Source organism: Anser brachyrhynchus (genome assembly GCF_964034855.1).
Source record: "Anser brachyrhynchus genome assembly, chromosome: 4".
Lineage (NCBI taxonomy): Eukaryota > Metazoa > Chordata > Aves > Anseriformes > Anatidae > Anser > Anser brachyrhynchus.
This window is the reverse complement of record NC_137698.1, coordinates 52415616-52442353: the sequence shown is the minus strand read 5'-3', so window position 1 is coordinate 52442353 and position 26738 is coordinate 52415616. Positions and strand designations below refer to the sequence as shown.

The 26738-nt window shown below is 39.4% G+C and overlaps 2 protein-coding genes across 4 annotated transcripts in view; one reads left to right on the top strand and one right to left on the bottom strand.

Annotated features, from left to right (window-relative positions):
* The window catches only part of GABRB1 (gamma-aminobutyric acid type A receptor subunit beta1), a 130016-nt gene extending 114831 nt beyond the window's left edge, over positions 1 to 15185 (top strand). For 2 of the 3 annotated variants that reach the window (XM_080590056.1, XM_080590055.1), the window contains 4 exons: positions 1377 to 1514; positions 1616 to 1768; positions 2764 to 3014; positions 9460 to 15185. In XM_080590056.1, the coding sequence (XP_080446182.1) occupies positions 1377 to 1514; positions 1616 to 1768; positions 2764 to 3014; positions 9460 to 9807 (890 nt within the window). In that variant the 3' untranslated portion in view covers positions 9808 to 15185. Of the gene's footprint in view, positions 1 to 1376; positions 1515 to 1615; positions 1769 to 2763; positions 3015 to 8090 lie in introns of all 3 variants that reach the window. The other variant, XM_080590057.1, reaches the window with a different exon arrangement.
* Positions 15186 to 17341: 2156 nt separating this feature from the next.
* COMMD8 (COMM domain containing 8) lies at positions 17342 to 22083 on the bottom strand. Its single transcript, XM_080590058.1, has 5 exons — positions 21924 to 22083; positions 21300 to 21455; positions 20158 to 20310; positions 18420 to 18575; positions 17342 to 17838 (listed from the first exon to the last, which is right to left on the bottom strand). Exons 1-5 carry the CDS (start codon positions 21966 to 21968, stop codon positions 17818 to 17820), a joined length of 531 nt encoding a protein of 176 aa, XP_080446184.1. The 5' UTR covers positions 21969 to 22083; the 3' UTR covers positions 17342 to 17817.
* Positions 22084 to 26738: the final 4655 nt, after the last annotated feature.

Here is a 26738-nt window from a genome sequence, read left to right as displayed (position 1 = left end):
GGTATAAGTAATGGGAAGCACCGAAGTTTAAGCAAACAGCAATGATCCATATTACACAGGTTAGTACAGTTTCAGCAGCAATTCAGAGAGTTAGCAAACCATGGCACAGTTCACAAATAAGATGTGAACACTTAACCTTGTTCAATCCGTCACTGTATGTTTGCATCAAAAGATATCCGTTCAATAACTGCAGAATTTCTAAGTGGTCTCTCAAGCCCAGTGGCATGCTTTGAGAGCTCCTCCAACTGCCCCCAGGGGACCTGCAGATCCATTTTGCATGTGGTCAGCCTTCCTGAGATGAGCCTATTACCAAGCACTATTATAGGAACAGACATCTCAAGTCTAATATCTCTAGCTAGAAAATTCATCAGCAGTGCATATAGATTTTAAAGTTCCTAGCTCTGCAGAGGCTTCTGATGCTGTGATTTGTTCAGTGGCAAAACCACTGTCCAGTTTTGAGTTCAAATGCATGTTTCTATTTGATCTGTGTTACATGATTTAAACCTGTGGTTTAACTCTCACGCCTGAAGGAAAAGTTTAAAATTGGATGAGCTCTTCTTTCTTTCAGTGGGCATCTGGAGAAAGTAGCAAAATGCAATAAACTGGAAGCAGCTTAAGCATTAGTTCAAAAATGACATCAATTGTGGGATTTTGAAATTCAACCACTTTTGAGCTTAATTAAAATGTATTTGAAAATGCTAACAATAATGTTTACATTCCCAATGGTAAAATGGCAGATTAATTTTTAATTACGTGAAAAATAATCAACGTCACTGTTAAAAGAAGGGAGAAGAAACACGCTGGTTTTAAAGTAGATAGGAAATTATTCTATGATAACAGATCAATAATGGTGTGGTCTAATTAAAATATAAAACACTATGAATATCAAAGGGGTAACTACAGCTCAGCCAGACGGTGTCAGATGGTAGTACAGGCTCCTGAATTATTCTGGAATCATCTTTGCCTCTGCTGGATCCAAACTCTGTGTTTTGTCACAGGCTGCACAGGAAATCAAAAGCAAAGCTGGACATGGAACCTGATTTTACTGTCAGAGCTCCTCCTAACCAGTTTAAAAGTTTCCCTAATGTTATCAGTCTATTAGTAAACTGAGCAACTCAAGCCTGAACTAAAAGCAGTATTATTAGAGCTAGCTAAAAATTGACCTTTAATCTTAAATTCTGTCCTTATTTTCTCTTTTCTCACTTTCTGCACTAAGAAGCTTCCTCTAGGCACAGAGAAGTGGAAGTGGCTTCTGTATAGCAGGAATTTCACACAACAGCATTCAAGAGCAGCTCCTTCCACTTTAACAGCAACTATTTAAGCTAATTGATGAAACAAAAAGAAAAATCAATAGCCAAACTGTGCCTCTGTTTCAGATGGATACACAACCGATGATATTGAATTTTATTGGAATGGAGGGGAGTCTGCGGTAACCGGAGTTAGTAACATTGAGCTCCCACAATTTTCTATTGTTGATTACAAGACGGTATCAAAGAGAGTGGAGTTTACAACAGGTAAGCACCAGCTAGTTAAAAAAGCTCCCCCCCCCAACCCCAGAGATATCAATGTCTAACTTATCTTAGGCATTAGTCATTGTATGGCTTCTTTCTTTCAGGAGCATATCCTCGGTTATCACTTAGCTTCCGGCTCAAGAGAAATATTGGCTACTTCATTTTGCAGACCTATATGCCTTCCACATTGATCACTATTCTGTCGTGGGTATCTTTTTGGATCAATTATGATGCCTCTGCAGCCAGAGTTGCTCTAGGTAACTTATTTTCAAAATCACCGCGATACATGGATGCTTCTTGCCTTTGAACAGAGTAGTGCCAATTCTGTGCAGCTGATTTCAGAAACATTAACTGTGGTCTGACGCCGTTCAGCGTAGGGTCTTCACTGTTGGGAAGGCAGGCAGATGTCACCTTGCCTATGACTGATGTTTGGCTCTGCGGTTAGTTTGGGATCCTGACTGACTTTTTTCATTTTTATTTCCTTTTTTTTTTCCATTTCATTGATGCTAAAAAGAGTTGCCTTCAGCTGGATGTGTAGCTTGAATGAATACACAAGGTCCTATGGACAACAGTGGAAACCAGTTTACACCAAATAAGCCTATTTTACCCCCATGGTTGCTTATTTCCCATACCATGTTCTTTCCTACAATTTACCATAAGAACCAAGATCTTCTGCCACTGTTTGTGCTTTAAGGCAGATACCCTCTTCAAATTAGAATGTCAGACAGCCATTTTCTCCCACCTCTATTCTGACTCACCTCTCTGTAAATTCAACTCATTGTGCCTGTGCATAGTGTTATTATCTAGATACATTAATGGCCTGTGATTAGACCAGACTAAAAATAATTTCATCCAGCTAAAAACAAAAAGAAAAAAAGAAAAACAAACAAAAAACAGAAGTGAGATAGAAATGTTTTAATTCAGAGCACCCCTTTAACAGGAAAAGGTCTTTGGCACAAGAATATCACCTTCTTTTCACCAAAGACCATCATTTTATCACAAAACTTCCCTTTCAGGAGGGAAAGGGAAGGTTTTCAGTCAAAAGTTGGATACTTATTCTGGTTCCCCAGGACAATACAAGATACTCTATGGGTCAAGCAGGGCTACTGCTGTAAATAAGTTGTTCCAGAAGTATTTAGGACCTGATCACATTATTAAGCTATCAGCATCAGAATTGCATAGTAGGTGAACAACGCCTTTACACTCATCTCTTCTTCACTATCTTTTTAGTCAATGTCCACCTCTCTTGCAGGAATCACAACCGTGCTGACGATGACCACCATCAGCACCCACCTCAGGGAGACCTTGCCAAAGATTCCCTATGTCAAAGCAATAGATATTTACCTGATGGGATGCTTTGTGTTTGTGTTTCTGGCCTTGCTGGAGTATGCCTTTGTAAACTATATATTCTTTGGGAAAGGACCCCAACGTCAAAAAAAGACAGCAGACAGGACAGGACATGCTGCAGGCGAGAGGAACAGACAGGAAACAACTAGAGTCCAGGTAAAATGTTCAAACTAACTTTTCAAACATTATTTCTGCTGTGACAATGTTGATGAATATGATGATCAAGAGAAATACTGTTCGAACACATGCATAAATCACTTAAGATTGTCTATAGAAAAAATATATTCTAAGGAGATTACAGTAACGTATTTTTTTCAGTCTTCAACTCAAAACAGAGTAGGAAACTACAGAACATGCAAACAGCCATTGAGAAGAAGCATTTATTTGCAGCACAGAAGAAAGAAAAGGGATACAAGGAAGTTAAACATTTACCATTTCAACTGTAAAGATGGACTTTTCTACAGAAGTTGGTACAGAATAAATATTTAATATAGAGTTTCCTTTTATACACAGAAACCTCACCAAAAATAGAAAGCAAAGACAGATTCTGTTGCTACAGTGAGTCTTGAATGAAACCCACACCACTGAATTCTCAGAAATTCTCAGTGGAAAATACATAGTAATGAGCCCAAAGAATTTTTGCTGCTCTCTTATTTTCTTACAATATATTCCATCCGAGTATCTGGATGGATCTTATCCAGGCTACCTCTTAAAATTCTGTTCTGCTGTGGCCTGAGGTGGTAACTTTTGGACAAAAATCTATTTCAGCTCTCCGTTCAGCTTGAAGAAAAAGACTAACATATAAAACTCTTAAAAGGTAAGCCATTAGCTTGATGGATGGTTGCAGTTTCACATACATGTCAGGAAGTGCATTTCCAAAACTGTGGTGTTTTATTAGTGCTAGAGTTGTGTGTCCAACTAGATGTCTTGTGTTCCAGCAGCCACACCCCTGCTGTTAGGCATCATGCTCTCAGTCCCAGTGAACTCATGAGCCCGTTAAAAGTCCTTACCTACATTTGCCTCCTGTCCCAATATGTAGGAGATGCTTTATTACAGTGAATGCACAATTTCAGCTCAGACTTGCAGCGATCTCTGAGGTCCCACAAAGTATTGTCCTCCACAAAGCAGAGGAGATATGGATTGTTGTCGCCATTTTGGATTGCTGTGTGTAGATACTGTCTGTCTGATTCTGCGGAAAATAAGGAAGGAAAAAAAAAATCCACACACTGGGACCAGCTACTTCTACAGCTTCTGGGCTAATCCAGCCTAAGTGAAAAAGCACAACACGGGTTCATGATGAAGAGGAAAGCCTTGGCTACATAGGCCCCGGTGCACTCACCGAAGTCAGGATAAGAGAGTCAGAGTGCAGGTAAGCTCTTTTTCCTACACATTTGGCTAGTTTGATTGAATATCAAAAAGACCTAGCTCATATAAAAGAGCTTGGTCTAAATGTTATGTTGGTGAAGATTACCCAAAGAACAATAAGCAGAATGGGATGGAATAGATTTATGAACACACTTGAGCTTTTCAGCTCACGACATATATACACGACATATATACACGTGAGCTTTTCAGCTCACGACATGAGCACGACGTATATACACCAGCATTTTTCTGACAGCAAATGTAAAGAACACCTATTTTAAATGAGGATTTGTAAGTGTTCACACTTTAGGTTGAAATTACATTTTGATACTGAGAACTCTTAAATTCAGTAGAATGCTTTCTGTCTGTACAGTGCAGGTTTGTGATTTTAGATATATGTATACACAACATAGACACGCATATACATATAGATACAGCTGAACAGATATCAATGAAGTTAGTTATCGCACTGGAGACACATCAATGCGTGACGTTGTGAGCACTCATTTTAGTCAGCATGGAAATGATGATGTCCAACAGCAGTATTTCTGTCTTCAGCAGGCAGAATGCACATGATCAGAGCAGAGCAATGCAATAAGCTTGTGTGACCTCTAGTGAAGACAGCTCCCAGCCCTTCTTCATCATCTTTTCAGATATTTCATTGATATTATGATGGTTTGTACTGGAGCAGGGAAAAGCTTTTTTGGAACTCAAAGAAGTACAGCTGTAAGTATGTGCAGCTACAGGAGATTTATTCCCTTTACAGGGAATCATGTAACCATACAGAGACCTATAACTAACAGGATGTATGTAACAGTGCTTCCTCTTTTTGTGCTAGGTGAAGATACTGCTTATTTCCATCTGACATACAGCCCTCCCAACTAAAAGAGTTTGACTTCCTTCACCAGCAAAGTGACCATGATATTAAAACAGAGAAGACCAGACGTAAATTGATATCATCCTACTGTTTCATCTGTAGCTGTTTTTTGCTCTACAGACTGAAGGAAGTGAAAATAACGCCTCTTCAGTTTCACAATTTATGCCTTTCTGTTTTTTTAATACACAAAAACAAAACAATGTAACAAAAAAGATTTCTATTTCTCTGAATAAAATGTAAAAAAATGCTTATATGTCCTTGTCCATTTGTCAAAGCAAGATGTCACTGAGGAAATCACCATAGTTATGTATTAATAGAACAAACAGTCCTTTAAGAAAATATTCAGGTGGTCCACATGTGCAGCAGCTTCTGTTTCCCTAGACAATTCTAATGTGAATGATCATTACACAGACGTCTCTTAAGCATGAAAACAGATAGGATGCAATCATAATGCAAGTGGAGAAGAGGATGAACCATCAAGGAGCCAATAAATTACATCACAAGGCAGGTGACAAGTGGTCTCTTGCCCTCTAATTCTGCACAACATCATACCTTCCTTCCAAATCTTCTGTGAACCTCAAAACATCCATGATGGAGAGCCAGAGACCAGCCAGAGGATCCAAGGAAGGCATAATTTTCTGGCACTGTGGTAGTGGAAGGATAAAAAAGAAGGGAGCACACCACCACACAACTAGCTCAGCCTTCATGTAAATCCATACCTGAATAAGTTTATCCCTGTTGAGTATAAACTGTTTCTTTGAAGAGGAGATTGTGATACTTTTACTGCAGGTAAAAGAATATCTGTTAATCAAGAAATCCTGTTTTCACCCCAGAAATGGCCAGTTTACATAATAAAATTTAGGGCAGGATTCATCTCTTTCCTGGTCAGTAACTTTATCCTTGAGTCTCCAGCACAGCTTTTCTCCACCAGCTTTTTGCCAACAAATGCCACCATTGTGTTTCTAAACAATAGTCTGAGCATACTCAGCCACGCAGACCTAAGTCTGTGCTAAATCATCACAGACTGAGCATCACAGATACTTCATTTTCAAAAGGCAAAAATTACATGTTTTTTGATGCCCTTATGTTTTACGGGGAGAAAACTTGAGACTCCTTAATGCAGCACAGTCTTGAGGAAACAAGCAATGCCTTGCAAAATTTAAGTGTAAGATAAAAGATATGATCCATCTAAACTGAAAATGTTCCAGGATAGCAATATAACAAAGAACATTTCCATTAAGAAACATAAAGGCAGTATTTGAAAGAATAAATGGGTTATATCCAAGCAAGGAAAAACTACTCAGGGTTTGTTATGGCTCAACTTTCCTACCTAAGAGGAAGGCTGAAATGCTCCACTCGAAAGCCAGCAGCCAGCCAGTGGTCCAGAAAACTAAGGAGTAGACAGAGCCTGGGTTCAGCCCACCCCTGATCTTCTTCAGCTGCACAAGTTTTAAGAACATTTTGGAGTGAACTTCAATAAATTCTGAAAGGGTTTTTTAAGACACAGAAACTATGAGTCCAACTGTTATTTGACTATTAGCCCAACTTCTTGTTGCATAAGCAGAGAATTTGACCCAGGTACATCAGAAGGACTTTTATACTTCCCTGAGCTAATTTATTAGAGGTCAGTGTAAGGCCCTTTGCTCTTCAAAGCCTGCAATTCAAAGACTGAATTGTTTCATGATGTATATAAATCATCTCTCCTAAAATAATCTAAATAAAACTCATTTTAAAAAAATAATAGGATAATTCATAATACTTAACTTAGGAACTCATATGCTGTTTGGCTTCTAACAAACTGCCAGGACGTATTAATTTGAGAAACATCCCTATGAATCAATTTAGATTGTAAGCACTTATGTAGTTGTCTTCACAAAAGAGAAGCCATAATAACTGCTTAATGATGCTTGCACTACTGTTATTACTATTACAACATTAAAGTAAATTAGTTTAAATATTAGATTATACAATCAAAGACAGCTCAAGGAGCTATTCAGTAAAACTGAAAAGAAAATGTTGACCCATCAAAACTTCTGGTATTCTTTTTTTTTTTTTTTTTTAAATCTCATTTTACTTGGAGAGAAATCAAAGAATCATAGAATGGTTTGGGTTAGCATCTCCCACTAGATCAGGTTGTTCAAAGTCCCATCCAGCATGGCCTTGAACACTTCCAGGGATGGGGCATCCACAGCTTCTCTGGGCAACCTGTTCCAGTACCTCACCACCCTTATAATAAATTTCTTCTTTATATCTAACCTAAATCTACCCTCTTTAAGTTTAAAACCACTACCCCTTGTCCTGTGAACTACACTCCCTGACAAAGAGTCCCTCTCCAGCTTTCTTGTAGGCCTCTTTATGTACTGGAAGGCCACTATAAGACCCTTAATAAGGACACTATAAGGCCACTATTAATATGAGACCTTTACTTTTTCCACAGAAAACTTCATAATTTTCAGGCAATGATTAGTCCCATAGCTACAGCATTCCTCTGTAGAGTAAGAAACCCTAGCTTAGATCTTCCTTCTGCACATATTAGAAGACTTGACCTAAAAAGTAGAACCTCAGTAGCCCATACCTCAAGTAACCATTGCAAACACCATGCTGGTCTGTGACAAGCTAGCCTCTCTAACCCAGAATATTTAAGCTTTTCCCACTAAAACAGAGGTGGAAACTGTGACATTCCCACCAAATGATCATTTCAGTATGTAAAGAATCAGTTGCTAAACCTCACTAAGTGAATTCTATGTCTGTGGTGACTCCATTACTCCTTGTAGAAGGCTTTTTTTTCCCACTGCTCTCCTGAGAGACTCCTGTACAAACAGCCCCTTCACGTCTTTGTTTTCAGTTAGCAAATACTTAGTCTGGCAGAGTGTAAATGTGCCAGTCGTCATCACACATCCTTTTATCTCAGCAGCAATGGGAACAAACATCTTGCACGCTGCCAGGTGGAATGGAGGCTTTCACCGGCTTCCTGCTTTCCTCCACTGCAGGCCCTGGAGACTGGATTTTCCCTGTGTGCTCTACTTGGAAATTTTCCTTGAATTTGCTTCAAACCTGATGTAGATTATTATACCAATTCCTCACTCTGCTATACATTTCTGAAGAGGTAAAGCCCAGAGTGTGAATAACGCATGGCATATCACTGCTGCTTCAATAGACAAGATATTGTCAATGGGTGATTTTTTTTTATCTTTTGCATGAAGGCTTACACAGATAGCCTTTGTACCAATTGTGGTATATTTGGGGCAGGCATAAGGCCACAGTATATGAAAAACAATTTTAATAGTAAGCCTCAAGGCAAAGTCTTAAAAGTTTCATATAAGAGGTCTGTTTCCTGGTGTGTATTTCCCTCATTTAAGATACAGTGGAAGTTTAAATATCTGGGAATTTGAAATATCTAGGAAATCTTTATGGGAAAGTCAGAAGTCATATTGGAAATACCAGAAACATCTTCTGAAAGAGGTTCTACTACAAACTGGTGGAAACCTAAAGGTAAGTGAAAAAGTAAACCCTCTGTAGTAATGCAGCCATTTGTGTGTGATCACACTCATACATGAAAAAAGACAATGATACCAAAATGTTTATGTTTGTGTATATATATATGTATATACCGGTTGCCTTTTCCAGTTCTTTAGTCAAGTATTTTAAAACAGTGCCCTAACAGCACAAATAAACATGTTTGAAATAACTGCTTCTGGTAACAATTTAAAAAAATGCAACTGCATTTAAAGTTTCCTTAAGTAAAACGGAATCACCTATTTGCAGATGAACAAGTTAATGGTATGCTGTGGGAAGCAGGGATTTCCATCTCTACAAGAGATTAATTCTCCAAAATTAATTATCACCACAAGATTTTTACAATAACTGATGAAATTTATTTGTACCTACACATTCTTCATATGATGAATGTCATCACAAAACTTTTTGAAACTAACCCACAGCACTAAAACTGTACAAAACTGTATAAAAATGACAGAGACAGGAATGTTTTATTTTCACCTTGAGTACAAGATTAGGGTGCCAGGTCACCAGGCATTAAACCTCAGGATTTCATAAAGATCATGATCTAAATGAAAGATAAAAGTAGAAGTGTTCCGTTATGGAGGATGTGATAACTGAGTTAAAAGGTCCCAGACCAAGAAGCTGGGTCAGGATGGAAGATATTTAGATACTTAACAGCTGATTTCATACTAATGAGGAAAGCATATTCAGCATCTTTTCACTTCTGTCAATAAGATGCAACCATCCCTGCGGTACCAGGAGCAGCTCAACAGTAGAGCCAGAAGGTACCTGCCCATCTGGGATGCAGCTTGTGCTGGCTGAGGAACTTAGCTAATTCACATTCCTTCCTTGTCACAGGTTGATCCCCATGGAAACATGCTGCTTAGCCCACTCGACATAAGAAATGACTTCAGCAGCTCAGGCGTGTTCACGAGCCTCCGTGACACCCAAGCCACCACGTATACATACGACAGCACCAGCCTGCAGTACAGAAGAGCCACTTCCAGCAGAGACCTCTACAGCAGGAGTGCTCTGGACAGGCACAGGCTTCATAAGAAAGGACGCTTACGAAGAAGGGCATCCCAAATCAAAGTCAAGATCCCTGACTTGACTGATGTTAACTCCATAGATAAGTGGTCCAGGATGGTCTTTCCTATCACATTTATTCTTTTCAATGTTGTTTACTGGCTGTATTACGTACACTAGTTTATACAATACACTACCATTACCATACACTAACACATCTGGACTTGTTTGTTTTCCTTCTCAATGTTGTTAACTACAAAGGACTGCAGTAACTACGTTACATTTTCAAGGTAAAATACCCAGCCATTGACTACTTCTAGATTTAAACTTTCAAATCAAACAAACAACAACAACAAACAGACACCACATTCAGATCAGAATAATACAAAACTGCTCTTAGAGAGTGAGCCTGGACACATGGCTCCTGAGGTGTTGCTTCTGCCACTGTCAGAGCTCAGATTAGGCTAATAGCCACTGCATATTGCCAGACATAACCCCAGCCAAGGAGCTGCAGGCAAGATGTCAGCAAGGTGCATGCAGCTGAGGAGCAATCGGTCGGTCATCTCCTATCTGTATCAAGTCCCTTCCCCTTCCTTATTGTCAGCTTTTTCCTAATAGTGTTTATATTAATTTGCCTAACATAGCATTTTATTGAAACATAACTACTATAAGTTAAATTTTATTTTGTGTTGAAAGCGTTTCATACTTTTAGGAGAGTCAAGGCATACAAGTCAATATGGCCTATGTAAGTACCAAGACTATCAATCATCTACAGAAAGAAACACTGATCAGGACAGTAGGCAGCAGTACACACATGTAGGCATTAGTAGGGAATACAAATGTGCAGTCTGGAAAGCTTCTTAATCAGTTCCCCATTGACTGGTGTAAGGTCTACTGATGACCTTATCACCAGTTGACATTACAACTTTGCACTCAGAATGTAATAATAAAAGAAACATTATTGGATGTTAACATTTGTCACATCTCGCCAGAACTGAACCTTTTAACAGATCAGGACACACTGCCTCTTCCTTTTGCTTGTGCAGCAGGCCTCTACAGAAAGAGTCTAGAATGATAAATCACTAACCAAGAAAGGCAATATCTTTAATGCACTCATTACAAAATATGTGAGGCTGAAAAACAGGTATTTGGCATTGCTTATCTAGGGGGATCCTTGAGTTTATCAGTTTTGTTGTGAGCTCCAAAGTCCCAGCCTCATCCCAGGTTCATTGGACATCAGGTCCAATGTGAGATGATTCAGGATAATATTAATACAGTTAAATGAGGGTACAAGTCATATGACTGTGCCCTCTCTAAAATAATTCCAAATATTTTTTCAACATTTGCATTGCATCAGCAACCCTAAGTACTGCCCCACATCATCTGACTCAAACTGGGACAGTGTAATTAATTTTTTAGTTAAATTTTTAAAATGCTTAGACTGAGAATACTTTAATGACAACTAATAATAATACATTGATATCTTGAAATAAATAATACATAAAACATAGGGAAGTCTCGCATGCTAAGCAAGCGGAATGCTTCATAACTGCAAGAAATAGCCCCAGGAGAGCAACGGTAGTAAGACCATATTTGCTGTCCATTCAAAACACACACCCCATTACAGGGTTTTGAATTTAACAAACTGGCATTAGAGTTTATAAGCACATTAGAGTTTATAAGACTAAGTCAATGAGACAGTGAACTTGCAGGCCTCTAAACCCCTCAAGCTGCAATCTCTCCTCAGATGCATTTTTGGAGAGGTTTTCTTTGTTTTCTGATGTTTGTTTGTGGTGGGGTTTTTTGTTTTCGTTTTTTTGTTTTTAATAGATTGGTACTCATTACACATCATGTTGCCATATTTTGGCTCAGCACTAACTATCTCAGTATTTAGGAGAATAATGGCTGTGACACCTTAGAGATCACTGCATACTTCTCTTTTACAACAGTAGTTTCTGTATGTGCTACAGAACACCAGAAAAGTCTCCTCTGATGGTCTAAAAAACCTTCACTGTAAGGTTGAACCTGGTTTCCTCTCAGCATTAAACAAAGCACCTAGTACAACCGCTACATAAAATCCACCAACAACTATAACTTCGCATACACATATACACGTACCCACCTGCTGCTGTCAGTTATAAAGGTACCCAACCTCAAAGGCAGTCTGCAACCCACTCTTAAAAAATAGCACCCGACTGTTACACTCAAGATCATCTAAATCTAAAGAGAAAATGAAGAAAATGGAAAAATGGAGAAAATGGAAAACAAAAATAGCTTTCAGATGTTACCCCACTCCTGTTAACCTCTCTCCAGCTCAAGAATACAAGTTCAGTGGATTGGACACCCTCACCAGAGGAGAAAAAAAAAGACCACAAAGATAGAAGTAATAACTAAAATATAAAAGTATAACAGACTCAAGGCCAGTTTTGTGGTTATACACAGAAATAAACTCAAAGAAGGCAATACATTCTGCACATTTGTAATGTAAGGTGTGGAAGACAGCTGATAGTGACCCATGTTTTTGTACTAACTGATTTCCCAGAGATATTCTGAGAATAATTTAAATTACTGGGTCAGTAATTTAACCCAGCTATTCCAGTGGTGTGGAAACAGAGACATTACAATCCCTCCTTACTGCTACAGCCATGTGGATATTTAGGAAGAGCCAACATCCAACGCAATACTGAAACAAGAATTAAAGTAATAAAAAAGGATACTTTGCCTTCTGTTTTAAGATTGAAGGTCTGCTCTAATGGTCTTCAACATATTTTCTTGTAGACTCCTAGCATCTAGATACACATAATTTCTAGCTTATATACCATCCAGCTAGTTCACACACAGGTGCTAGCACGTGGGCTAAAAGCAGATACACATACAGTGCCAAGAAAAAAAAAAAAAAGAAAAAAAAAAAAGGATATGGAGCTGAGGAAAGGTCACTAACAAACCAGGAGCTGTGCAAATGCAATACTCCTTCAAAGTGGCATGTTCCAGAATAGCAGGGTCCAACCTAATGCATCGGGAGTCCCTCGGTGCACAGCACAGACAGGAACCCCAGCCCCAATGCAGGTTTTGTACAGCATGCACCAAGTCCTGGCTGTGCTGAGGGCTGGAAGCCACCATCCTGAGTGAGGAAACAGCTGCCGGCTCTCAGCAGTAAGATTTGCAGCAGGGGCTAATAGCCACATCACACACATGGGCAAGCAATATCTTACCCCAGAGCCAGCATCTCCTGCCTCCTACTGAGCTCCTCTCAGCATATTTAACCACTAATTCTGGTAGGGAAAACAGAATTTGGTGTACAAGCTTGCGAGGCACATCTGATTTAAATAAAAACCTCTTTCTAGCCTTAAAAGAGAATTAAACCAAAACCGGGGAATAGGGTGCATAACCATAACTAGCACATTTTCTTTTTTCCAACTGCTTTTAGAAAAAAGAAAAAAAAAAAAAAAAAGCAGAACACTTCTCACTTGAGAGGAATAGCTTGGCAGCAAGGAAAAGGCAGTGGTTATTAGAGGCACAGGATGGAAAAGAGGAGCTATATATAGGGTACCCGTGTACTTTGCCATCTGGTGATAGAAGTTAGTGAGTACAAAAGAAACACAGCCTCTTCCCATGAATAGGCTGGAGTCATCTGAGTGGCTTTAAGCAATAAAAGTGAATAACAGACACTTTAGTGCTAAGCTCCGTCACTGCTATATTTTGGGAGTTAGTTTGCATGCCCTCAGGAGCAGACTTCAAGCTCAGTGTAGATAAGTAGATTTCAGCTAAGTAGATTTCAGCTAGGCCCCCCTTACAATTTGTGCTGCTGTTTCATGCAATTCATGAATTTGAATAGATTTAAATAAACTTGTACTGGAAGTCCGTTTTAGATAGCTTTCCAAAGGATATGATCTTCTGTCCCAGCGTGTGTGCATGAGTGTGTGTCTACCTGGGAGTATGCCAATAATATTTGACTCCACTAGCAGTTTCAACCAAAAGGTAACAGAAGAGTAAGGATCTGTGAGGTATTACATTCTTACAAGTTTCACCTAAACAGGTAGCTGAGGAAAGCTCCTGTTAAACCATCCCTCTTTTCTGGGAGAAAGGGAACTGTAGCCTTATTAGCCATCAGAGAATCCCCTTGGCGCTGCAGTTCACTACCCAGATCCACAGAAAAAATGGGGTTAATTGGTTCTCGTAGCGTTAAAACTATTTTTTTCAGAGTTATAACAATCTGTTAATCTCACTCTAATCTTACTTCTCTTCAGCACTATCCCACTTGATTATGAGTGAAATGGCCAAGGGCTAACCCAGTAGGTAGCCTCTCTGAAGCACATAGCTCTCTGAGAGCAGAGCTGATTAATCTCATGGCTCACATCTCTGAAACATCATTGGCTCTGTTTTGACCTCGTTAACAACACATCACCTGATGCTAGGAATCTTTCCGCCCAAATAGTCCTCCACCAAAGCAGTCCCTGTGAACCTGGAGTAGTTTCTAGTTAGAAAAGGCTCCAGCCCTTCCAGTGCCTTTTATTGCTGTTAAATGATTAATCTAAAGGTAAAAAACAGCCAGAGCTTCTCTATGTTATGACTCCCACTGGTGCTAGCACATATGGTGAGTACCTTTGAGTAAAATTCCCAGCTATAGACAGCATGAAGGGTTTAACACCCAGTATATTATCCTCCAGAAACCAGCCTAAAATACAATCTTCTGCTCTTGCAATGACCTCTCCACAGGCCGGCCTGGTCAGCCCTGGGCTGAGCTGTTTTGAAACCCACAGGCTTGTAGAAGTCCACAGGATGACTCTTTGTGAGATCTGTCAGCTTCTCCACATTTTGGCAGTGGTCTTTTTTTTTTTTTTTTTTTGTCTGGAGAGGTCTTGAGGTAGGTATAAAGCACAAACTTGCAGAGGGAATGAAGTAAACTGCCAAAAGTAATTGAAGTAGATTCAAAGTAATAAAAAACGATAGACTAACGGTGCACTTATGGAAGCATGCTCCAGTAGCAGAAAAGGAAAAAGAATCACTTTTTTTTTCTAATACTTTATTATGTATATTAATTCACAATTCAAAGTGTTAGTAAAGTGTGTATACTTCAGAACAAGCTGTTACTGTTCCTTTCAAATAAAAGCATAATTTTGTCAGCATGTTTCTTATCAGAAAGGCTTCCTCCAGATCTCAGATACTTTTTATAGGCTAATTGAGGTCTGGGTCTTCTAAAAATACATCATTTTGACATGCACTATTGCTTTGTTGCAAAAGCAGTTTTATTGTAGTAGTCACTTCCATGTTCACAGCTTGCTGATCTGATCCATTTCTGATTTACTTCAGCGTGCCTGAAATGATTGATCAAGAAAACCATGATTTTTTTCTGAAATCAAAGAAAGGTTTCTGTCAAGTGGAGAGACGTGCAGTGAATGCCACTGGGGGGCAAGTAACGTTCTTTTTATAATTCACTTTTATACTTCGTATCAAGATATGCTGCATTTTCTGATTCAAACTACAGGTCTGTGTATGCAATGTGAATTTCCGTGGGTGCTTTTTACATGCTGAAATTAAAACTACATACACTGTGTGCATTAATTATAAGTACCTTTTTGTTAGGGCCTTTGGTTCAAAGAGCCTACTGTACAAAGTTTTGTTTCTAGTCTTAATTGCATGTTTAATAGGTCTGCATATGGTACCTGAAAAAACACAGAGGTTTTACCAAAAGATATTTATGACACATTTTTCTTTTTTTCCCCTTGAATGTAGTCTACATTTTTGAAGTGCCATTCTTCCATAAAGTCCTTAACACTGTGACTCTTACATGTGATGATCAACTAAGCTGGAATGGACCGAATTGTGACTTCACTCAGAATCCCACTGACTTTGAAGCAAATTGAGTAAGCTCTGAGAATCAAATCACACAACTGTCTAAGCAGTTACCAAATTAATGTGGACAGAATTAGGAATGAGTGAAGAGGAACGAGCTCAGTAAAGAGGAGTTACGCTTTTGTCACGCGAGAATAGAGCTGCACACTTTGCAGTAACCATGATTCTTTGTTGCCACAGGCAACTGCGGCACCCCAAAATGAGCTGCTCCCGAATGGGTACACACTGCACTAGAAGAGGTTTTGTCTTGAAGGAAGAATTTTTTTTACAGAGAGAACAATCAATCAGTGGAACAACCTCCCCAGGGATGTGGTAGAACCTCCATCACTGGAGGTTTTCAAGATGCAGCTAGATTGCGTGCTGGATAATCTCATCTAGGCTTCTTTTCCACATGAAAGGCTGGACCTGATGATCCGTTGAGGTCCCTTCCAACCTGGGCTGTTCTGTGATTCTAGGAGACAATGTGAATGTATGTCCATGAAACAGGGTTAAAAGGTGAGTACCCTCTGGGAACAACAGTTGCAAATTAGCGTGGTGGGATATGCAAACACTAAAGCCATTCAACTGACCATAACCACCTAACTAGAGCACAGGCCTGGAAACACACAGAAAAACAGCTAGGCAAAGACAAAATTAAGTTATTTCATGTTCATGGAGTCTCTTCAAACTCCTGCACCCCTGGTCTAATTCCTATACCTTCAAAAAGAATAGGATTGCTTTCCTGATTGCCCCTTAGTCACAGACTCACATGACTCCTCACAATCACAGCTCCTCTACTGCTTTTCGCTTCCAGTGTGGTGCCTGTGTTTTACTCTGCTCACAGCATACAATTTCTCCAGGGTCTAGGACGTGCACTGCAGTGCTTTGCATTACATGAAAACCTGAAGCATGGGAATGTAATGCCAACTTCTTCAACTAACCACCTGCTCCTTAGCCCAGAAGGGAGCACTGTTGGGCATACTTCATGTGTAAACTCTCTTCTTACTGCCTTGACCCCATAAACTCATCTTAGATGTTTCCATTACACGTACATTCTTACTATTGTCTGCTTTTGCATTCCTACCTGCATTCATCAAAGTATATGTTGAAGCTGACAACAGCATAAGGGGTTTTGTGAAATCTCTAGCTTTTTGCATCAATTTGGTCTGGTGCAGTTTCCACAAAAGCTTTACTGTCACAACTGAAGACCTTTCTTGCTCCAAAAGTACCTACTTCTGAGAGCAGAGAGAACAAAACCATCTTCTGATAGATGGTGTGAAGCATCTTTTCTGTTTTGCCCATTTAATTTCAACCCACTGGAGGTCATTACGTTCTTTACGCAGGTTAATTTGTTTCCCTGTAGAGACACAAGGTCAGGGTGCACGTTATCTTCAAATGCTCTTCCGTCACCATAGTGTAGCTCCTAGCTCTTGACTGTTCCACTGGTGTTCCTCTCTATCTTTAGCTATTCACACGTTAGTGCTGTTTGCTCACTGTCAAAAACATCATTTGTGTGATTATATAAACAATACTCTTTCAATAAAACCCACCATTTATAAAAAAATAGCTCTTGCGCACTTATTGCTGTTATGTCATAACACAAACTATTTTGTCATTTAAAATAATTGTGAAATGATTCTGCAACCTTTCCTGTTCAGCGCCTCAGTAAAGGGCAGGACAAGTGTAAGATGATAGTAAAGATGAAACACCACCCTGTATCCTTAGTCCTGGCTGATCAGGAGGGTTGGACCAGACCACCTCCAGAGGTCCCTTCCAACCTCAACCATTCCCTGACTCCATACTGCTTTTTGTTGTAGTGCTGATTTTCTCTGAGCATGTAAAAATATGTCTGAGTTTAGCGACTAAATACATCAAGAAACAATTTATTGCAACAATACACACACAATCAACTATTTATTTACTATTTACAAGTATAAATACATCACTGATACAAATATGCTGTTGTGTTCTTCATTATCATGGCACTTAAGAAATGAACAACATACTATGCAATTAAGACTCCTTAGTTTTACTAGGCACCTGCAGAGTCACCCCCCAGAATTTAACTGAAAGAAATAAAGCACATTATAGCACAAAAGTTATACTTTTTCATATTTCTGTAAACCTTTAGTACTAAAAGCAACTGTACACTGAATTTTGTATTTTTGGTTTAACAGAAAAAGATTTTGTTAGTTTCATAAAAGACTTAATAGTGTATTTGGTCACAAGTCATAACTGCCTTCTCAGTTCAGTATTTGACAGCATGAACAGCTTCTGACTGCAGAGAATGTTTTTTTTTTTTCCCCAAGTCAATTGGGAAGCCATTGCCAGCAGACGTTATCGATGATCTGAATTCTGTCATTTCATTTGCAAGACAACCTTCAAAAAGAAGAAAAGGAATGAGATCAAAGTTGGATGAGACAAAAACTTAATCAGTCCAGGAAGTACACCTTTATGCTTTCTGTTACAGTCTACGTAACTGTATAAATGTATCTTTTCCCTGGAAGATGTGCCATCCCTCTGCCAGCTCTCTTGTACAACCTCACAGTTACTACTTCCAGCCACTTTCTTTACCGCTTACCGCACACTAACCACTTCACAGTTCCCCAAAACCAAAAAAAGCAAAACAATGATTTTCAGGTCCACTGGGATTTCCTTTACATAAAGCAGAACAGGGGGCACCATTACTAGAATGAATTCCTCCTTGTCCTCACCTAGAAGTATGGACATGAGACATGACAACAACCCATGGCTCCCATACAGACTTTCAAACAGATATAGGGAACATGGAGACTACTGAAGTCTGTTCCGGAAGAACATTTGAGGGCTTTCATTTCAAGAGACCAGCACTTGTATCTGGACTAACACATTTATCCCACTGGGAACTTCGAAGTTATTCAGAGGTCTCACACCAGCAAATTCACAAGGACTCAGGAAGACAAGTCATCAGTAAAAGCTACCTTATTAGCGGCTTCCAGTGCATTTATTAGGTTCTGCAGCTCTTCCTTATTCATTTCTATAGAAACTGGTTTAATTTCACCGTTTTCTCTCACATCCAAATCAAGATTGAGAAGTGGCATTTGCAGCATGGAGATCTTATCACTGGAAAGAGCAAGCTAGGAAGATTGATGAAAAAACAACAAAACGTAAGGTGGAGCCATTAAGTTTTTAGTCTTTCACAGCATCAGATCTCTACTTTATATTGAACGGGTGCTACCAGAACAAACATCCACATAACAAAACTAACTGCTCACAATCCCTGCAGGCTTTTTTTAATTTGACAAAATAATTTGTTAGAATTACTGGTTTGCTACATTTTTGTATTCTAGATGAAAATGAAAGATATATTTGATCATGGCTCTTTAAAAGTGAAGTATGTAAATTCTGAAGTCACTTTATAATGTTGACTAGCATAATTATTTTTGAAGGGGGCAGTAGGGAGAAAGAGGACAACTCTGTGCAGTTTTCAACTCTCTACAGCTGATCAAATATTGTTTATCAGATACCCTACTTGACTGATACTGATGAAGAAGATTATATACCAGTTGTGCTAGTGTCTTTTTTGTTTACTATTATACCCACTCTGGTATAAGCAGGCCTTTTATAAGGTATTAAGTAGAGGATCAGTTAATAATACTGTTCATCAGCACTGTACAGAGCTATTTTATTACTCAGAAGGTGTTACAACAAAGGACAGACAATCTCCTTGGTAGGATTCAATTAGAGCAAGTGAAAAAAAAAAGTTCAAGGAAGGAAAAAAAGTTGTTTAAAGTAAAATTAATACAATAGTTCAGACATGTACCAGAATTGTATGTCATACAATAGGAAGAAAGTAAAAAAAAAAAACTTCCATGAGCAACAGTTAAAAGAAACCACAAGCAACTAAGAAGTTCACATGAGTCTGGTTTATATTTTCCTCAGCAGTAAACGCAGTTAGCAAGGCAGATCAATGATTAATAACAGCTCATCTGAAGCACAATACGATGCACATTTGCTCTCACAAAATCTTGTCTTTGGTGGGCAATGTTCTTTAATTTCAAAAGCTGTTTGCTACACAAATTATTTAATGTTTATCGAAATGGAAAACTATTTAACTACTCCCATGGACTAAGTAAACAACATTACTTATGTGGTTTACATTCTATGTCTTTGTCATAGTTTAATGTAAAGCAGCAGTGGCTTTGTAACCCCAAAGCACCATTCAATTTTAGGTAGGGCAGTCGTCTTACTATCACAAGAAATCTAAAGATAAATGATTCCAAACTAATTATTAAGTAGCTGTTTAATACAGGAATCTAGAAGTTTGAAAAAAAAATCAGGGAACCACATCCTACATCAGTGTACTACTCTTTATTTTAAATAAATATTTCTTCTTCCTTTGAGTAAAAATACTGTCTATTCAAGTCTCTAAATCATGACAGCATACAAAACTCTGAACACTTCCTAATAACACTTTAAACTCCTTTTAGGAGACAGAAAGAGAGAGAAACTTCAACATTAAAACACAGAATTTTACTTTCAATTTATACAAGTGTCTGGTAAGTCTTTGGCTTGTTACCATGAATGTGGTTTTCTGTTACCTTTAAAAAATGAGCCATGCCCCAGAATCAGCTGGCCCTACTAAGGAGATATAAAGTTACTTCTACATTGCAGGATGCTTCTTTTTATATTCAAGCAACATTAAAGAAAAACTCACACCTTTAATTGCCAGTCAAAATCCTGCAGCTGGGCACACGATATTGCATTTACTCTTTCTACCAGTGCATTCCTGATTTCTTCCTTTCTGCCTTTTAGACACTTTGTGATCGCTTCTTGATAGTTTTCATTTAACTCCTGTATCTGCTGAGCAGCCTACAAAAATCAAAACAAAAGTTATGATGGTTTAAATTACTAACTAAAGAAATAAGATGTTCCACCTGCAATAGTTGCATTTTTTTTTTTTTTGGTACCCAAGCTTTTATCTAGATGTTATACTATGCTCCACAGCCTCAGCCTTCTCCATGTCTGATAGACAATCAGTATTTATTACAGCAATGCAAAAAAAAAAAAAAAAACACATATCAACAATAAAAACATCAACAATGTTCTTGTTTGGCAGTAATTCGCAGTTAATGCAAATGGTCATTTATAGTAAAAGAGACCAGAGAATGAAGCCCTTTAAATGCCATGCTAAACTCAAAACAAGAATCACATACACAATCAGCCAGGTTTAGCTCTGAGTTTCTGAACATCAGAGGGGAAACAAAATACATTAGCTCAGTAGGAACATACTGATGTACAGACTTCACAAGCATCCTTGTTAGATATAACTACTAGCAGGTAGTGAAAAGACTAGGAATGGGCAAAAACAATCAAGATTCCTGGTAACAGAAAAAGCTTTTGTAAAAGTTATACACATTGGAACACCCTTGAATGATAGTCCCCGTGCTGCATGGTCCATCCAGCCTAAGTATTTTCAGGATTTACATACAATTGCTATTTTACAACAAACAAGTGCATGAATTGTTTTATTCCCAATTAACAGTAATGACAGGTTGCATATTTTAAGGAAAACATAGATTTAATTTATAGTACTTATCAATTTAAGTAACTAAAACAGTATTTTATCAAGTATTATTCAGCACTGTTTAATAAAAATGCCATCCATTTTTTTCTTGTAAAAGACATCTCATTTTACCTCCAAACATTGCTTGCTTTCTACCTGTTTGAGGGTACTAAGATTTTGTCTGCTACTATTCAAATGCTACACTATAGATATATTTTAGGCCTAAAAAAACTAGAAGGCTAATCACTGCAGAACAATTTCTCAAAGTCAAATCCAGTCAGTGATGAGCCCTTACCTCTTCATCAGACATGTTCTTGCCAACCGCAGTTTTGAAATACCTCCTTGTTTCTCCCAAAACCTCCATCCACTCCGCCAAACTCCAAACGCCGCCATAGTCCTGGTACCGAGGGTATGCCCGGCCACATATGCCATCGACTATCTTATGAAGGAACTGGAACAAGGTGATACATAAAGACATGGAATTTTTAAAAATACGTTAAAAACACGTCGCTATTGCTGTTAACCTACACCAAATTCATCAGGCAATGCAGTTATCCCGCTTCAGCCCCTGGGTAGGGTCTCGGGCTCCCCCAGAACCGCAGCATCCCTCTGGCAGCCCCTCTCCGAGCACCAGGAGGAAGCAATGGCGCCGAGGCCGATGCCTCCCCAGCAGCCTCGGCTTCAGGCAGACCTTGGGCAGAAATGAGCAGGAGAAATCCCCGCTGCTCCGGGCTGAGGGAAGGGGAAAGAGCAAAGCACGCCCCAGCCTGGGCGCCCTCAGCGCCTCCCCATATTTTCGCTTTCGCTTTGGAGAGGCCCGCAGGGGTCAGAGCAGGAAGGCAACCCCACGGAGAGGCCCGCTGAGGGGTCGGGGCCCCGCTGCCGGCCCCAAGCCCCCCAAAAAGCAGGCGCCCCCCACCTCCAGGGCCCGTCCCAGCGGCAGCTTCTCCAGCAGGCGCAGCATTTCCCGGCCCTTCCCTCGGCGGCCCGCAGCCCTCCCTCGCCCCGGCGGCGCGCATGAGCGCGGGGCAAAGGCCCCGCCTTTCTCCTCGAGAGGCCGCGGGTTCGAGTCCCGGCCCCGCTGCCAGGCCGAGCGCTTTCGATTGGCTGCCTCATGGAATCATTGAATCGTTAATGTTGGAAAAGACCTCCAAGTTTATCTGGTCCAGCCGTCCCTCAACCACCAGTATCAGCCATTAAACCACGTCCCTAAGCACCATGCCCAACCTTTCCTTAAACACCCCCAGGAAGGGAGTGTGCGAGCAGGTACCGCACGAATACCCACCCTACTACCGCCCACCCTAACCTGCACGGCCTTGAGGCAGCCTGCAAATACAGCCAGAACCTTCAAAATTTCACAGATTTTTATCTGCAACAACATTTCAGCTATTTTGAAGTTCTCCCTGTTTTGCAGCTTTGCTTTTCACCTTTTATCAGCCCAGCTTTTTAGCCGATCTCAGAGGAGTGAGGTCAAGGCTTCCAGCAGCGAACAAAAGGCTCAGACATTAAATGAAACTGAAGAAGTTAGGGGAAATACTAAGCACTAAAGCTCATGCTGCAAGTACAGTGTTTGCCAGGAACAGCTCGTTTCATGTCTCTGCTTTGCCAAACCAGGAGGAGAAAGCCAGCCAGACTGGGACGGTGCATATGGAAGAGGTTTTAACATTAGCAACAAGCTTTCCGCACCTTAAGTTGATTTGAACATGAACATGAATAAGCAGGAACCCTCCGATCACTTGTACAAGAAAAACAGTTCAAATTCAAGCTCCAGCAAAACACTGGGCACAGAAGCTGATGTACCTGTAGGCAGATCTTATGTCACTGAAATCACTTGGCTGATTCACAGGCATAAGATTATACAAGCGTAAGCATAAAACCAGGCCCTAAGAATGCAAAAAGAGCTACAAGTCTGTACTGGTGGATGCAAGGTCTGTGGAAAAAAAAAAAAAAAAAAACACAGGCTGGTTAAATCAGTTTGCAGCACGTCTTCTGTGACCGCCAGTATGAGAGGAACAGAGTGGTGTGTGGGAGTTTGGGGGAAGAAACAGATGGGGAGGAAGCAATTGCATGTTTTGCTGACTGCAGACTTTCAGATGCACCCAATTCCTCTCAGAGATTGCAAATGCTAATAGATTTTTAATAAAGGCTTCTGGAAAATGTATTTAAATTTATTATGGAGAAATTACTTCATGCTGCTATCGAATTCAGGAAAAGTTGAAATTGCAAAGGAAAACTAATTTTATTTTAGATCATTTTGAATAATAACTTCCTTTTTTCTCCCAGAATGTGCTTTGTTAGATGACTAGAAAGCTATCCAGTTTCTAACTGTACGATGTTGCACACTACAAACGAGAGCAGCAGGGGGAGCTTCTGCTTCAAAGAAGACAGAGCCAGAGACGACATAAGAGTAATGCAAAGGAAATCCAGATTTAGGGAGAAATAAGGGGGATAAGGAGAAAGGTAGTGAGCGTCCCACTCAATTGAGTAGGACCAAACAAGAGATAAATGCAACAGATTTACATAACACTTGAAAGACAGGAATGTGTAAAAGGGGACAGGGAACCACACATCCTGACAAAATCTCAGTGAACACCTTTCAAAACAGGTTTTCATTTGTTTGTTTGATGGTTTTCCAGGTCTTAGGAATAAAGAGTTTTACTTTTCATAGTATAGCTTTATTATTATTATTATTTTATTTGATTTTTTTTTTGGATCCACTGACATAGGAGGAGCAGAGTAGGACTGGGCAAGGAAATCAGAGCTGGGTTAGCTGAATGCATGTTTCTGAGCCCGTGTAAAATTACAAAGTAGTGCAGCAAACAAGACTGGCCTTGTCAGTTTGGAGTTTGTTTGGATTTGCATTATTTGGATCCACCATCAGTTCTTAGGCCTTGAAAATACCAACTTGTCATGGTTCTGTACCACAGCAGCAATAACCCACCCCACCCCTCTGAATCCAAGTTGTTGAGTAACCACAAAATCAGAGACAGGGAGGGAAACTTGTGGAAAGATAAGTAGGTAGACAAGAGACTCCAGGATGACTAGGAGCAGCTTCACAAGTGAGAAATGTGGAGAGAACTTTGAATTATAGTATCCACATTGCTACTGGCTCCTTGATGGTTTTGTTTGATTTTACAGATAACCCACAAGCTAAACTGCAGTAATTAAACCTATTTTTAAAATGAATTCTTTTGTTGCCCTTGTTTTTAAAACATTTGGAAATTATCTAATAATCAGAATCTCTTAATATTATAGAGTTAGATATTATAGCATAGAAGTGGTCTATATTGCTCTAAGCATATCCAGTTGGAGGGAGCATCTGAAGACCAGTATAACTCTGTCCCACGAGGAACTATTAAATTGGTATATTAGTAGAAATAGATGATTATGTATTTTACCAACACACAGGTACCCGTAATGCTTTTTTAGTGCAGAAGAAACATGAGGCTGCAGTTCAGCTGAGTTAAATTCATGTTGGCCTGGAAAAGGGAGGTCCTGCTATTACCTTTACTCCAGCTCTGCTTCCTTTTCCTTTAGGGTGCTTGTGGCTGCAGGATGAAACTGCAACTGCAGAATATAGCTGATACAGCTGAAAATGAATTGTTATTTTTTTACTTCTGTATTTTTGTCACAAAGTTAGATTTCAGCCGGGTTGCAACAGAGCACTACTTCTAGCAGAAGAGAACTTTGTGGTTAGGACTGAGGGGGAAGACTAAACTAACCCTTCTGGCAGCCCACGATGAAATTGGTCCTGAAATGAATATCAATCAGTGAACCACTTTAACTATTAAACCAGAAATATAAAAAGCTTTTGTAGAAGCTTACTTATAAACATACACATTGTAATATGTTACAGCTAAATGGAATCAAAAATAATGTATCTTCATTTAATTTTTACACTCTGACCACCCATTCAAGCTTATAATAAGTGAGGCTGGATAAACAATTTGACACTGATGTGCAGAACATTCTTTATTAGCTATTGCTCTTCATAATCTATCATCTGCATCATTATCCTTATTCTTCAACAGCTGAAATGTCTGCAGGTTCACTGAATTTAGCATTCAGTCTTATTTAAGTTTACCCTGGAGGTGACTTACACTCTTGAGATTATAGTCAAATCAGAGTTTCCTCTCTTGAATGAGAAATCAGTTTCTCAAATAATTTGACTTGTAAAATTTAAGCACACAAAGCCATGGCGAGTTTTGGTCCCCCAACTTCTGAAGCATAAGCTGTGGCACTATGGCACATTCATTGAGTATAGTACACCATACATAGTGGATATTGACTATGTCCATATTTCTATACTTGTCTCCATCTTCTCCAGATTTTTCCAACAAAGAAATATAATGACTGACTTTCTTAATTATTGCTTTCACTTCTCACTCTCTGCAGCAGTTCTGTCCTTCTAACAGACAGCACTAAAGATCTAGCAATAGCTGTGAGGGATGTTCTTGTTGCTCAGAATCACCTTAGAGACACATAATTAATACACTGAACTCTGTACCACCTTTCAAGAAAAGAACATGCTAAGCACTTGCTACACTGCAAGATATTCAGAGAAGAACTGGTATTGCCAGAGACTCTCCAAGCATAGACTGGACTGAAGTACCAGTGGATAAAATCTTGCGGATATTATTCAAAATCACATCAGTTGTGTCATGAGATTTTCAAGTATCTGTACAGAATACATCTTGACAACTGCCTGGCTGAGTTAGTAGAAGGGTCAGGAGCAGGTTTCACACCCTGTACAAAGGGGAATAACTTTGACCAGAAGAGCAACCTGCTGTAGGCCAAGGAGCCTGTAGTTGGCTTGAGCCATATACCCACTGGAGTAACAGCTCTTAAGACAAACCAGAGTCAGTAACTGGGGCTTTATGCTTGCAAGTCCCACTTGTCAACATCAGTCCACAGATGGGCAGGCACAGACTTATTTTGGGACCTGGATATCTTGCCTTTCCTCCCCCATAACCACGATACTCTATTTTGCACAAGCTTCTTTGACAGTAGAAGGAGGAGTCTTTGCCCTACTCAGTTGCTATGAATATTCTAACTCTCTTCTGCAATTCAGGCCCCTTATTTCCTGTCTTGGGTTCAGGGAACATGCAGAAGAGTTTATTTTCATCTGATCTATTGCTACCATTTTATAAGGAAAAATCTATTGTTTCCATTTCTATTCTTCTACATTCCTGTTTTCATTTTTAAGAGTCCCAGGTGAACTGAAAACCAGGTACATGTCGGGACTGGAATTTTACTTGCCATGGTGCAGATTTAATGATTGCAATGGTTGGAATGCAAAAAGACAACAAAAAATTAATAGTCACTTTTAGGTCAGATGCATTAAAAACATAAGCCAAATCTTCGTCTCCTCCTTTAATCCTAACCCTAAAACTGGAATATTAATAATGAATGGTAATAAAGTGTTGGTGCTTTTCAAAATTATTTGGACATCAGAAAAGATAAAAGAAAATGCCCTAAAGGTAGATTATGATGACTCTTCGCCCTATATGTAAACAACAATTAGTAGACACTGGAATATGCTGCATAGCAAGTTGCACCAACATGTCATAATAGCAGTGGGGAGAAAGTACTCCTAAAATAATAAACGCACTACTAGGTACATCTCCCCTCATCCACACAGGAATTCATGGACAGTATTTATTATATGACTCTGATTTGAATGCCACTTTATATTTTATTTTTATCACATAATATTTTATGGTAGTGGAAACAG